Source organism: Mustela erminea, chromosome 1, assembly GCF_009829155.1.
Source record: "Mustela erminea isolate mMusErm1 chromosome 1, mMusErm1.Pri, whole genome shotgun sequence".
In the NCBI taxonomy this organism is placed as follows: Eukaryota; Metazoa; Chordata; class Mammalia; order Carnivora; family Mustelidae; genus Mustela; species Mustela erminea.
The window spans coordinates 22,010,348-22,023,680 of record NC_045614.1 but is presented as its reverse complement, the minus strand read 5'-3'; the positions used below and the strand labels follow the sequence as shown (position 1 = coordinate 22,023,680).

The 13,333-nt window shown below is 41.5% G+C and overlaps 1 protein-coding gene across 4 annotated transcripts in view; it reads left to right on the top strand.

Annotated features, from left to right (window-relative positions):
- Positions 1–1,389: 1,389 nt before the first annotated feature.
- The window catches only part of NEK4 (NIMA related kinase 4), a 35,510-nt gene continuing 23,566 nt past the window's right edge, over positions 1,390–13,333 (top strand). For 2 of the 4 annotated variants that reach the window (XM_032321942.1, XM_032321952.1), the window contains exons 1-7: positions 1,390–1,695; positions 3,457–3,723; positions 5,330–5,527; positions 5,930–6,037; positions 7,460–7,614; positions 9,169–9,310; positions 11,433–11,837. In XM_032321942.1, coding sequence (XP_032177833.1) covers positions 1,603–1,695; positions 3,457–3,723; positions 5,330–5,527; positions 5,930–6,037; positions 7,460–7,614; positions 9,169–9,310; positions 11,433–11,837 — 1,368 coding nt within the window. In that variant the 5' untranslated portion in view covers positions 1,390–1,602. Of the gene's footprint in view, positions 1,696–1,930; positions 2,086–3,456; positions 3,724–5,329; positions 5,528–5,929; positions 6,038–7,459; positions 7,615–9,168; positions 9,311–11,432; positions 11,838–13,333 lie in introns of all 4 variants that reach the window. The other 2 variants (XM_032321967.1, XM_032321960.1) reach the window with 2 other exon arrangements.

The window sequence follows — 13,333 nt, the reverse complement described above, 5'->3', positions numbered from 1 at the left end:
GTTAAAAATCAAGAACAGACACTTCTCCAATCAAGACATACAAATGGCTATCAGACACACGAAAAAATGTTCATCATCACTAGCCCTCAGGGAGATTCAAATTAAAACCACATTGAGATATTACCTTACACCAGTTAGAATGGCCGAAATTAAAACAGGAAACAACATGTGTTGGAGAGGATGTGGAGAAAGGGGAACCCTCTGACACTGTTGGTGGGAATGCAAGTTGGTGCAGCCTCTTTGGAGAACAGTGTGGAGATTCCTCAAGAAATTAAAAATAGAACTTCCCTATGACCCTGCAGTTGCACTCCTAGGTATTTACCCCAAAGATACAGATGTCGTGAAAAGAAGGGCCATCTGTACCCCAATGTTTATAGCAGCAATGGCCACGGTCACCAAACTATGGAAAGAACCAAGATGCCCTTCAATGGACAAATGGATAAGGAAGATGTGGTCCATATACACTATGGAATATTATGCCTCCATCAGAAAGGATGAATACCCAACTTTTGCAGCAACATGGACGGGACTGGAAGAGATTATGCTGAGTGAAATAAGTCAAGCTGAGAGAGTCAATTATCATATGGTTTCACTTATTTGTGGAGCATAACAAATATCATGGAGGACAAGGGTGTTAGAGAGGAGAAGGGAGTTGGGGTAAATTGGAAGGGGAGGTGAATCATGAGAGACTATGGACTCTGAAAAACAGTCTGAGGGATTTGAAGTGGCGGGGTTGGGGTGGGGTGGGAGGTTGGGGTACCAGGTGGTGGGTATTATAGAGGGCACGGATTGCATGGAGCACTGGGTGTGGTGAAAAAATAATGAATACTGTTTTTCTGAAAATAAATAAATTAATTTAATAAAAAAATCAGGCAAGAATTCGGTCAAGTCATAGTGCAGGAGGTTGGACGGTTATGAGAGTACTTTGCATTTCTTAATGCACAAGCTGAAGCTTTTAGGGGTGAAGTGTAGTGGTATGCGGATTACTAGATGCATACGTTAACCATTGTGTGATAAAGCCAATATAACCCATGTTACTTGTGGACTCTAGTCTTGTCATCCCTCGATTAGAATGGGAGCCTCAGGAGGAGAGGGAATTTGTCGGTCTGGCACATGGTAGGAGGTTAATAAAGTTATTTGTAAAATGTAAAATGACGAATTCTACACTCGTCAACTCAGATCCACTACGTGCTCAATACGTGGAAGCTTCCACTATTTTATTGTGCCCGGCAACCCGGAAGTTCTCGGCGGTGGAACTGAGGCAGAAGGTGCGCGCCCTAAGTCCAGCGGAGTCGCTCTGGTCCCCCGAGCCTGAGCTCTATGGCGGGTCCTCCTGGATGGCGGAACCGCTCTGGCCGCCCAGCCCTTCGGCTTTGTGGTGGATGCTTCCGGTCCGTGGGAGCATGCGCGGGACTGCGCTAGCCGGGATCGCTATGGCAGCGGCGTCGCTGTGGGCCCAGCCTCCGAGCTCGCGTCTGGGCCAGACAGTGTCAGCAGCCGCCAGCACCGCGGCCTCTTGGGCATGAGCGGGGTCTCCCGCCGCGGCCCGCGACCCTGGCCGCTGCTGCCGCCGCATCCCAGCTTTGGGCGGGCGCCGGGAACATGCCCCTGGCCGCCTACTGCTACCTTCGGGTCGTGGGCAGGGGCAGCTACGGGGAGGTGACGCTCGTGAGGCACCGGCGGGACGGCAGGCAGGTCGGCGGGGTTGGGGCTCGGCAGGGGGTGGAGGGCAGGTAGCGATATGCCGAGGCCGCCGTCCAAAGGCTGGGCTGCGGGTGGTCTGAAGGGGACTCACCTCGGATGTCACTTCAAGGAAACCGTTCCATGCCACCAAGACTAGGCCAGGCCTTACTGTAATATGCGCCCCTACTCCCTGTAGTTCTCCTTGGTATTAATTGTTACCCTTGATCTACACACCTTCTCGGCTCTTGACAACTCTGTCAGGTCATCCATTTCCACAGTCTAACACAGCGCCTGGCGGGTATTACTCTTTGGAGGAAGGGCCGCATACATCCGACCCGGAGACTACGGGACTCACTTAAAACCCATCACCTTCCCGCCAGACCTTTCCCGGTCCCCATTTCTGTGAGTAGCAGCACCAGCCGTCCAGTTGCCCAAACCGGACACACCCAAGGGTCATTCTTGACACACACCACTGCCCCCATTCATCTGTCCACTAAGCCAGCAGGCTTCTTCTCTCTCCACTGGTATCACTGCAGTCCAGGACATCCTGCTCTTTAGCTGAGCTGGGGCGGTGGCCTCCACGGATCCTCCCCTGCCGCCTGGCTCGCTCTTCAGTCCATCACTTTCATTGCCATCTCAGTGATCCTTCTAAAACTTACAGCTAATGTTGTCACTCCTGTCTTTAAAGCCCTTTATCCCATGACCCTCAGGATGATGAGCCAGTTCTTTAAAATGGTTTTTGAGTAGGGTGACCATATAATGTGTCGCACCAACTGGGACAGTTTCGAAACTGAGAGGAGGTGCTATTAATAATTACACCAGGACAGTGGCAGTGCCCCCAGATAAGCTGAAAAGAGATGTCCCAAGTATAAGGCCCGCTAGCCTATTCTGCCTGATGTCAGGGGCTGGTAGCTCTGCCTAGAACACAAGCTCAGGTATAAGAGATTTATTCAGTAGCACTAAGGGGATGAGATGGGAGTGTCAATGAATTTTTGAGTGGAGGATGGAATATTGATGGTGGTAAGAGTCCCTCACACTTGAGCAGTAGTTTATATTTTACAAAACACACACACACATATATATATATTATATATATGCTTTTGATTAATGGATTGCATAGACTGTTCATTGGTCATAAGCAATGTAATTAGGTGTTAGGGGATATTGATTTTTTTTTTTAAGATTTTATTTATTTATTTGACAGAGAGAGATCACAAGCAGGCAGAGAGGCAGGCAGCGAGAGAGGAGGAAGCAGGCTCCCCGCCGAGCAGAGAGTCCGATGCGGAGCTCGATCCCAGGACTCTGAGATCATGACCTGAGCCGAAGGCAGTGGCCTAACCCACTGAGCCACCCAGGCGCCCCTGATTTTTTTTTTTTAAAGTGGGAATAATTTTTTATTTTTTAGATTTTATTATTTATTTGACACAGAGAGTTGTATGTTAACATGGACTCATTTTTTAGCCATTAATGAAATGGTAAAATGCAGGTGGAAAGTATAATAAATTCTTTGTGATCCTCCAGCCTGTTGTAAGTCTAAGCTGTTGAAAATATCAGTAAATTATAATTTACAAATCTTTACAAATTACAAATATTACAAAAGACTTACACCCCTTTTCCCCAGTTTTGTGCTTTGTGAATAACAAAATGAATAGGCTATCTGACAGGCTCCAGGAGGTTGGTTTTGAGGACAGTCCGGAGAACGCTTAAATATTCTGAACGTATAAAACTGTATGCTTATTTGCACATTGTAAAATCAACGTGTTTTCACTGTAGTATGTCATCAAAAAGCTGAACCTCCGAAATGCCTCCAGCCGAGAGCGACGAGCCGCTGAACAGGAAGCTCAGCTCTTGTCTCAGTTGAAGCACCCTAATATTGTCACCTACAAGGAGTCGTGGGAGGGAGGTGACGGTCTGCTGTACATCGTCATGGGCTTTTGCGAAGGAGGTGATCTGTACCGAAAGCTCAAAGAACAGAAGGGGCAGCTTCTGCCTGAGAGTCAGGTGGTGGAATGGTTTGTTCAGATCGCCATGGCTCTGCAGGTACTGTCCAGACACAGCATTCCACTTGCTCCAGGGTGACAGGGGGATGGCAAGTGGATTTTAGGAAAATCCTTCCCCAAAGCTTACATGAAAAAAATGTATTTAAAAAAAAAAAACCATTTATGAAGTGGACCTAGGCCCCCTTGCTATAGCATTAGAGTGTTTCTGAATGAATGATGTCTATATTGAAGTAGATGTGGATTTCAGTTTGCAAGGGATACCAGTTCTCTGTTCATTTAGTATTTATACCAAAATCAATTCTAAGGGTCCTGAGTTGACAAAGCAAAAAATGACCATGTCTGTTATCAACTGGTCAGCTGTGTCATACTGGAAGGTGGTTGGGCTAATTAACATGCTTGAACTGTGGGGATATGGGCTTTAACTCCACTGTGGCAGAGTGAGTGGAAATACAAAACATGTCTGTTTGAATATACACACATTCAAATGTGAGACTGTGGAATACCACTCTGGAACTGGGCAGACTTGTCCAGAATGGATTGACCTTGTGTAAATTTTAAGATATGCTGTCTAACTGTTGGTGGGAATGCAAGCCACTCAGGGTGGTAGTTCCTCAAAAAGTTGAAAACAGAGCTACCCTATGATCTAGCAATTGCACTACTGAGTATTTACTCTAAAGATAGAAATGTAGTGATACGAAGGGGCGCGTGCACTCAAATGTTTATAGCAATGTTTATAGCAGCCATGTCTGCAACAGCCAAACTATGGAAAGAACCTAGATGTTCATAAGATGAATGGGTAAAGAAGATGTGATGTGTATATATACAATGGAATACTATGCAGCCATCAAAAGAACCATTTGCAATGATGTGGATGGAACTAGAGGGTATTATGCTGAGCGAAATAAGTCAATCAGAGAAAGACAATTATCATATGATCTCTCTGATATGAGGAATTTGAGAGGCAGGGTGGGGGTTGTGGGGGTAGGGAAGGTAAAAAGGAAACAAGATGGGATTGGGAGGGAGACAAACCATAAGAAAGTATTAATCTCACAAAACAAACTGGGGGTTGCTGGAGGGTAGGGGGGATAGGGATAGGGTGGCTGGGTTATGGACACTGGGGAGGGTATGTGCTGTGGTGAGTGCTGTGAACTGTGTAAGCCTGACAATTCACAGACCTGTACCCCTGGGGCAAATAATAATTATATGTTAATAAAAATAATTTCAAAAAATATATGCTGACTAAATAGAAGTGATCTTGTTATAGTTGGAAATATTATTAAGCTCAGGATTTCATGAGTCTGAGGGGACTGTGCATATGACTCTGTACAAGTTGTCTTCCTCCCTTCAGGGGAAGATTGTAAGTGTATTTTTAAGTGGATCCGTTTAATGCTAAATGGTGAAATTGTCAAAGTACCCAGCAACAGTTGTGAAGGATACTGGTGCAAATTAATGCATAGAACAAAATTTCCTGCCTTGGAAAGTTGTAAATCCCACTTTCTATTTAGAGATGATAGAACAGTAGTGTCTTGATATTTAGATGACTGAGATGCTTTCACTTGTGCAATTGTTGATGTTGTGTAAGAAGTCAAGAATAAGTAAGTAGATAAGTGTTTTTATGTTTAATGAAGTTTTATTTCTCTCCTCAGTATTTACATGAAAAACACATCCTTCACCGAGATCTGAAAACTCAAAATGTCTTCCTAACAAGAACAAACATCATCAAAGTGGGTGACCTAGGAATTGCTCGAGTGTTAGAGAACCACTGTGACATGGCTAGCACCCTCATTGGCACACCCTACTACATGAGCCCCGAATTGTTTTCAAACAAACCTTACAACTATAAGGTAGGATTGAGTTGCATATGCCAGCTCACCCTGTCTCTAGGACAGTATAACTTCAGAACCCATAAGATAGAGAGTCAGAGGGATTCTCTGTGAATTGGCTTAAGAAAAATGTTTTCTGTTTCTCGGTTTTTCTTGAGATGATTTATTTATTTATTTGAGAGAGAGAGCACGCGTGAGAGCGAGAACCAGCATGGGGAGAGGGAGAAGCAGGCTCCAGCTGAGCAGGGAGCCCGACGTGGGGCTCAATCCCAGAACTCTGGGATCATAACCTGAGCTGAAGACAGATGTTAACTGCCTGAGCCACCCAGGTGCCCTGAAAATGTTTTTTGTTTTGTTTTGTTTTCAGAGGAAAAATGGCATAGGCATTCTGACATTTGATTATTTCCTATTTTTCTTTTCTAGTCTGATGTTTGGGCACTGGGATGCTGTGTTTATGAAATGGCCACCCTGAAGCATGCTTTCAATGCAAAAGACATGAATTCTTTAGTTTATCGGATTATTGAAGGAAAGGTAAAGACTATTCTGAAATTAATTGTTTTTAATATTTTAAGCAAGGTTAATTTAATGCAGCTTTGTAAGTAGCTATTGGCAAAAATGAGTCATCCTTGATGTCAGGTAGATAGGTAGGAATGTAAGCTCCTTCCATGGGGAAGGTTGAACTAGAAAGAGAAGGGATTGATCATATTTCAATATTAATTTGTAAAGGTTGCTTAATGGTTCTGAAAAAAATGGCTTTCTGAAAACCATCGCCTTTTAACCACAGGATGTTCAGGTGCCCTGAGAGGATATTCGTAGCTTCCCCTGAGCCACTGTGGTTAAATGAGCCCCATCTAAAATGAGTCTGCTCTGGGCAATGTACCCATTCCATTCCCAGCTTGCTCAGTACCTGGTGATTGGAAGACATTTTGCAATGATGTAAAATAATAATAATAATGATGATGATGATGATAAGTCTACTCTTTGAGGGTGATGCTCCTTTGATAATCACAATTACAAGTAGCCCGTGAAGAGCTGCACAAAGCAGTGTGCATGGTAGAGACACCAGAGCAACCACATGTATATGTTACTTCCATGAGGCTAGCTGTCCTCTGCAGTGTTAGCTATCCACACGCCATTAAATTTCAAAGCTGTAAACTACCTACTGATTTTAATATGCCAAGACTCATTTTCTTAATTTCAAAATATTGAAAAACACAAAAAAAGTAAAATGTACCCATAATTCTACTACTTAAGTCTCAAACGAGAAAGGAGTAAATTCCCCTCTTTTTAAAATTCTTTTCTCCCCTCTGGAGATGGCCATTGCTAGGAATTTCGTGCGTATCCTTCCTAGCATTTTCCTGTCTGTATGTATGTATGTATGTATGTATATATATATATATATATATATATATATATATATATATATATCTCAGTCTGGGTGTATATATGCCCATATACACACAGGTGCTTTTAGAGAGTAACTAAGATGGAATCAGGCAGTACGTATTAGTATACAGCTTGATTTTTTTGCTTAATATACGTGGGACATCTTTGTAGTTTGATAGCTGTCATATTTTTTAAGAAGCTGCCTAGCATTTTATTAGAAGGCTATACCATAGGCTATACTATAGCTAGACATTTAAGTTGTTCCCAGTTCTTTACTACTGCAAGAACAAGGCTGCAGTGAATATCCTGGTACATAAGTCTTTAGGAACTTGTGGTCTTATTTCTGAAGGAGACAATCCTCAAATGGGACTGCTGGTTTGAACGATCTACTTTTATAGTCTCACAACTTGCTGCTATGACAAGGACATTAGCAATATTGCTGTATGCTGGCTCTTTTCTGGTTCTGTGTATGATGGCTTTAAAGAGATATTGGGAAACGTCTACTTTTTCCTTATACTTTGCTTCACAAGACCAGAGTCGTAATTGTGATATTATTTCTCTTTGTAGCTGCCACCAATGCCAAAAGATTATAGCCCAGAGCTGGCAGAACTGATAAGAACAATGCTGAGCAAAAGGCCTGAAGAAAGACCGTCCGTGAGGAGCATCCTGAGGCAGCCTTACATAAAGCGCCAGATCTCTCTGTTTCTGGAGGCCACAAAGGCGTAAGATGCTTCCTTGCAAATAGATGGCTAAATAGTTGAATAAAAGAAGGTAGCTTCTAATTATACATTTATTAAAATTTTTTTTAAATTATAAAAAGTAAAAAAAAAAAGAAGGTAGCTTCTATAATTCTCATATGAGAATTTATGGTGACGTTTTATTTATTTATTTATTCTGAGAGAGAGAGAGAGAGAAGGGAGGAGGGGCAGAGGAAGAGGGAGAGAAAATCTGAAGCAGTCTCCATACCCAGTGCAGACCCCGACATGGGGCTCGATCTCATGACCCTGAGGTCATGACCTGAGCTGGAATCAAGAGTCAGATGCTTAACTGATTGAGCCACCCAGGCGCCCCCGTGGTGAGTTTTTGGAAAATTGCATGATGAGGGCATGTTTGAGGTTTATGTAATTGCTAAAATCAGAAATCTAGAAAACCAGCTAGAGAATCACTTTAACATTCCTCAGAGGGTTCCAAGACACATTAAGTACGATTGTTTCAAAAGGATATATGTTTTAGAAAGCACATGAAAATGAATTATCTAGGAAGCCTGTTACATGTTATGTACTATGTGAGAGTTATGTTTAAAAATCAAGCACTCAAATTTCTGAGAGCTTCCCTGAGTTTCCCTCTTCACTCATAGTTCTCAAGAGAAAAGTTTATTTCTTTGACTTGCAGGGGTTACCTTCACTAAACAGCTCTTCCATGACCTAAGAGTGATGTGATCTCTACCTTGTAAATGTTAGATTTAAGAGCAATACTAGGCAGGCCCCAGGGGATAAAGATAAACCATCTTTTTATTTACACTGTCTATACTTTGCACCAAACAGACCTTTGGCCTTCTACAGACTCGGTCTCATGCTCCTCTTAAATTCTCCAGAGGGTAAGTTAGCTCAGCTGTAGAAACGTCACACTAAAGGAGTCAGGACTATCAATCCTGTACTCTTTTATTCTGTAAGTCCAGGCTAAGCACACCCATCATTCTTGCTGTCAAACTTGGCAAAGCAGTTATGGTATAATTAAAAACATGTGAAGCTTGAAAATTATGCTGGTTCTTCTGTACATGAGGTAATTTCTCATTGGTTTTTCTTGGTGGAATAATCTTGTATTTACAGACAGGTTGCAGAGATTGTACAGAGAGTTTCTGTACACCCTTCCCCCAGCTGCTTCTATCATAGACATCTCATATTACTGTGGTGCGTTTGTCAGAACCACGAAAACCACAACAGTACCTGACTGTTGACTAAACTCCAGACTTGATTTGGTTCTCACCGATATTTCTACTAATGGCCTTTTTCTCTTCTAGGGTCCAATTCAGGATACCACATTGCATTTAGTCCTCCTTAATCAACCAAGTCTCTCGCTTTCTTGGTTTTTCACGACCTTGATTGGTTTTGAGGAGTACTAGTCAAATGTTTTGCAGAACGCCCCCTGGTTTTTAGAAAACTATTTTTTCTTAAGTGCAACAGTTTTTATAATACACACATGCATTGCCCAGATATGTAAAAACGTCTCATCTTCACTATACTGATAATAATTTCTTTCTTTTCTTCCTCATAAAGAAAAACCTCCAAAAGTAATATTAAAAATAGTGACTCTAAATCAAAGCCTACTGCTGCAGTGGTCTCTGGAAATGCTGAATTGAGTCATAAAGCCATTGCCCTCCAGCCACACTCTTCTGAGGGCTCCAAGACATATGGAATGGTATGTATTTTAAAAACCATTAAAGTGATAGGTTATTTAAGCAGGTTGTATGACATGATGTTAGCCATTTTGTAGTGAACCATTCATTGTGTTTAGTGCCTTCCCAATGTTGTGCAGCCATTACCTCTCTCTTGTTCCAAAACATTCCACGTCACTGCGAAAGGAAACCCCAGACCTGTTACATGTTATGTACTCATCCTTATGTTAAGTAATCATCCTCATTCTCTCCTCCACCTGACATCTGGGAACTACCAACGTGTATTCTGTCTCTGTGGGTTTGCCTGTTCTGAGTATTTCATGTAAAAAGAATCATAGTATGTGACCTTTCATGTCTGGCTGCTTTCACTGAGCAGGACATTTCGGAGGTAGCATGTGTCAGTTCTCTATCTGTTTTTATTTCTGAGTAATACTCCACTGTACATATGCACCACAGTTTGCTTTTCTATTTGTTCATTGGTGGATATTGAGTTATTTCCACCTTCTGGCTGTTGGTATGAAAATTAGGGTACAAAAAAAAAAAAGAAAATTTGGGTACAAGTCTTTGGGTCCCTGTTTGCATTTGTTTTTTGGGATATATACCTAGGAGTGGAATTGCTGGGTCATGTGGTAGTTCTATATTTACTTTCTGAGAAACCAACATACTGCTTTCCAGAGGGGTTGCATTTTACTTTCCCACCAGCTAATGCACAAGAGCTCTGGTTTCTCTATAATCTCACCAACTTGTCATTTTCTACTTTTCTGATTCTAGCCATCCTGCTGGATATGAAGCGGTATTTCGTGTAGTTTTGACTTGCATTTCCCTAATGACTAACAACATAGCATCTGCCCATAAGTTTCTTGGCCATTTGTATTCCTTCTCTGGAGAAATGTCTGTTAAGCACTTTGGCCATTTTTTAGTTGGGTTTTTTATATTTTTGTCATTTAGTTCTAAGAGTTCTTTCTATAGTCTGGAGAGTAGATCCTTATCAGATACATGATTTACAAATATTTCTTCTCATGCTGTAGTTTGGCTTGTCACTTTCTTGATAATGTCCCTTTATGTACAAAAGCTTTTAATTTTGATGAAGCCCAAATTATCTGTTTTTTCTTACGTTGCTTATGCTTTTGGTGTCATATCTAAGAATTCCTTGCCAATTCCAAGTTCATGATGATGTATGCCTGTGTTTTTTTCTAGGAGTTTTATAATTTCAGCTCATATTTAGGTGGTTGATTCATTTTTTAAATTTTAAGATTGATTCATTTTAAAAATTAAAAATGAATTTAAAATTCATTTTTAAAATTATTTTTTTCTATTTTTAAGAATCTGCTTAAAAATATTTATTTATTTTGGAGAGAGAGAGAGAGCATGAGCAGTAGGGACAAAGGAAGAGAGAATCTCAAGCAGGCTCCACACTGAGTGCAGAGCCTTATGCTTGGCTCAGCCCCACAACCCTGAGATCACAACCTAAGCTGAAACCATGAGTCAGATGCTTAACAACTGTGCCGACGAGGTGCCCCAGAATTTGCCATTTTGAGCCACCTCTAAGCCTACAGTTCAGTGGGCTCAACTATTCTCACAATATTGTGCAACCATCACCAGTATCTCCCAAAACCCTTTCATCATTCCAAGTAAACTCTGTACTCATTAAGCAATAGTTCCCCATTCCTCCTGTTCCCAGGCCCTGGTAACCTCTAATCTACTTTCTGTCTCTATGAGTTTGCCGGTTCTAGATGAGTGGAATCATACAGTATGTCCTTTTGTGTCTGGCTTATTTCATTTAGCATGTTTTTAAGGTTCATCCATGTTGTAGCATGTATCAGTACTCCATTCCTTTATATGGCTGAGTAATATTTCACTGTTATGTATATATCATATTTTGTGTATCCCTTCATCTGCTAATGGACATTTAGGTCATTTCCACCTTTTGTCCAGTGTGAATAATGCTGCTGTAAATCTTTGGTGAGCAATTACCTGTTTGAGTCCCTACTTTCAGTTCTTAGGGATATTTACCTAGGAGTGAGATTGCCAGATCATATGGTGATTCTGTGTTTAACTTTCTGAGGAACCTGCTCTGCCTTTTTTGAGTTGATTTTGTATGGTGTGAGGAGTCCTATAATAAGTTGGAAGCATATTTTCACTCAGGGTGAAGACAAATGTTTGTCCCAGGAGAAACCCATAGTCATTGCCCCCTTGAAGACACCAGCAAGTCTGAAAGGCCACACCTGCAAACCAGACGTGAGCAATACCTCAGAATCATTAGCCACAATCAGTAAAGTGAATATTGACATCTTACCTGCAGAAAGAAGGGATTCCCTGAGCGCCGGCTTAGTTCGGGAGAATCAGCCAAGACACTTAGATGCTGTTCATGAGCTAGAAGGTAACCGCAGTATTTCTCAAGTGAAGGAGAAGCTGCAGGATGGCACTAAGCCCAGTCCTCAACCCAGAAACCTGACTCCTACATGGTCCCCTGATGATGTCACTGGGGAAAGGAATGACCCAGCGAGACCTCTGCAGCTCCTCAACAAAGACCAGAAGCCGAGAGACCAGGTGAGTGATATGCATGAGGTGCCGGTTTCAGAAAGAAAATGGAAAGTGCAGTTACAAAGATATGAGTTGTGTTGTTCATTGGGTTCTACTTGGCATTTTAGGAAAATCAGTTAGTGTGTGTGCCATTTTAAACATTATAGAAACCAAAGGATAGGACCCGCAGGATTCTTAGACACCTTGTGCCCCCCACCATAGGGTATCTGGTGGAAGCATGCTATTTTTATGTTTTCTCCCATTTCTTTGTTACTCTTCCTTAGGTTTCCACATGGAAGGGTAGTTCCACCAAGTAGGTAACATCACATTTCTTCTTGCACTTGGAAAGTTAGTGCTTGATCTTACTTCTTAAGGAATAAAAAAAAAGTATTTTATGTGTTGGAACCAAAGGGAAAGGAAGAAAAGAAAAGGAAAGGAGCAAAAGGATTTTGATACTAAGAGACTGTTCTGAGTAAATTTAAAGGTTAACTTCTACTTGAATTTAAACAGAAGCTAAGTTAGATGAAATATGGCAATAGCTGAGGATTAGAGAGAAAGCCAGAACATTTGGTGACCTTTTCATTTTTATATGTAAAATATTCTAAAAATATATTTAAGATGTATATTTTAACTATTTTTATAATCTGTGCTAAAATATTTAAATTTGATATATTAAACATATCTTTATATTTGATATCTCTATATGACATATAAAAACTATTTTATACAAATATATTCAAAAAATTTTTTATTTATTTGAGAGAGAGAGAGCACACACAAGCGGGGGGGGCAACAGGCAGAGGGAGAAGCAGCAGCAGGCCCCCCACTGAGTAGGGAGCCAGACATGGAGCTTGGTTCTAGGACCCTGGTATCATGGCCTAAGCCAAAGGCAGGCGCTTAACCAGCTGAGCCACCCAGGCGCCCCTATATTCAAATGTTTTAAATAAGTTTTTGTTCTTATGTAAAAGTCAAAGTAAAGCCATTGGATTGAAGTCTTAAACTTTCTTTGGACACTGGAGTTCTTAGTACTTTGTGGATAACATTATGTGTGTGCTGCTTGTTCTGCTTGACTCTCAAATTACATTCAGATTCACTTCTTTCGTTTTTTTCTGTTTATTTTTTTATTTTTAAAATACCGATTCAGTGGTTTTCGGTGTATTTGTAGGGTTGTACAGTCATAACGTCTAATACCAGAACATTTCCATATCTTAAAGAGAAACCCCATACCCACTAATAATAGTCCATTGCTCCTTGCCCCCAGCCCCTGGCAACCATTGTCTGTATGGATTTGCCTGTTCTGGGCATGTCATGTACAGGCATACCTCAGAGAAACTGCAGTTTCAAATCCAGGTTACCACTATAGAGCGGATATTGCAATAAAGGTTATAAAATTTAAATTTTGGTTTCCCATTGCACGTAAGAGTTACATTAAGGCTATAGCCTAACCACTGTCTGAGCATTCCGCACATCACGATCTGTGTGCTGGTGGAAGGTCTTGCCCTGAGGTCGATTTGCCAACTGAT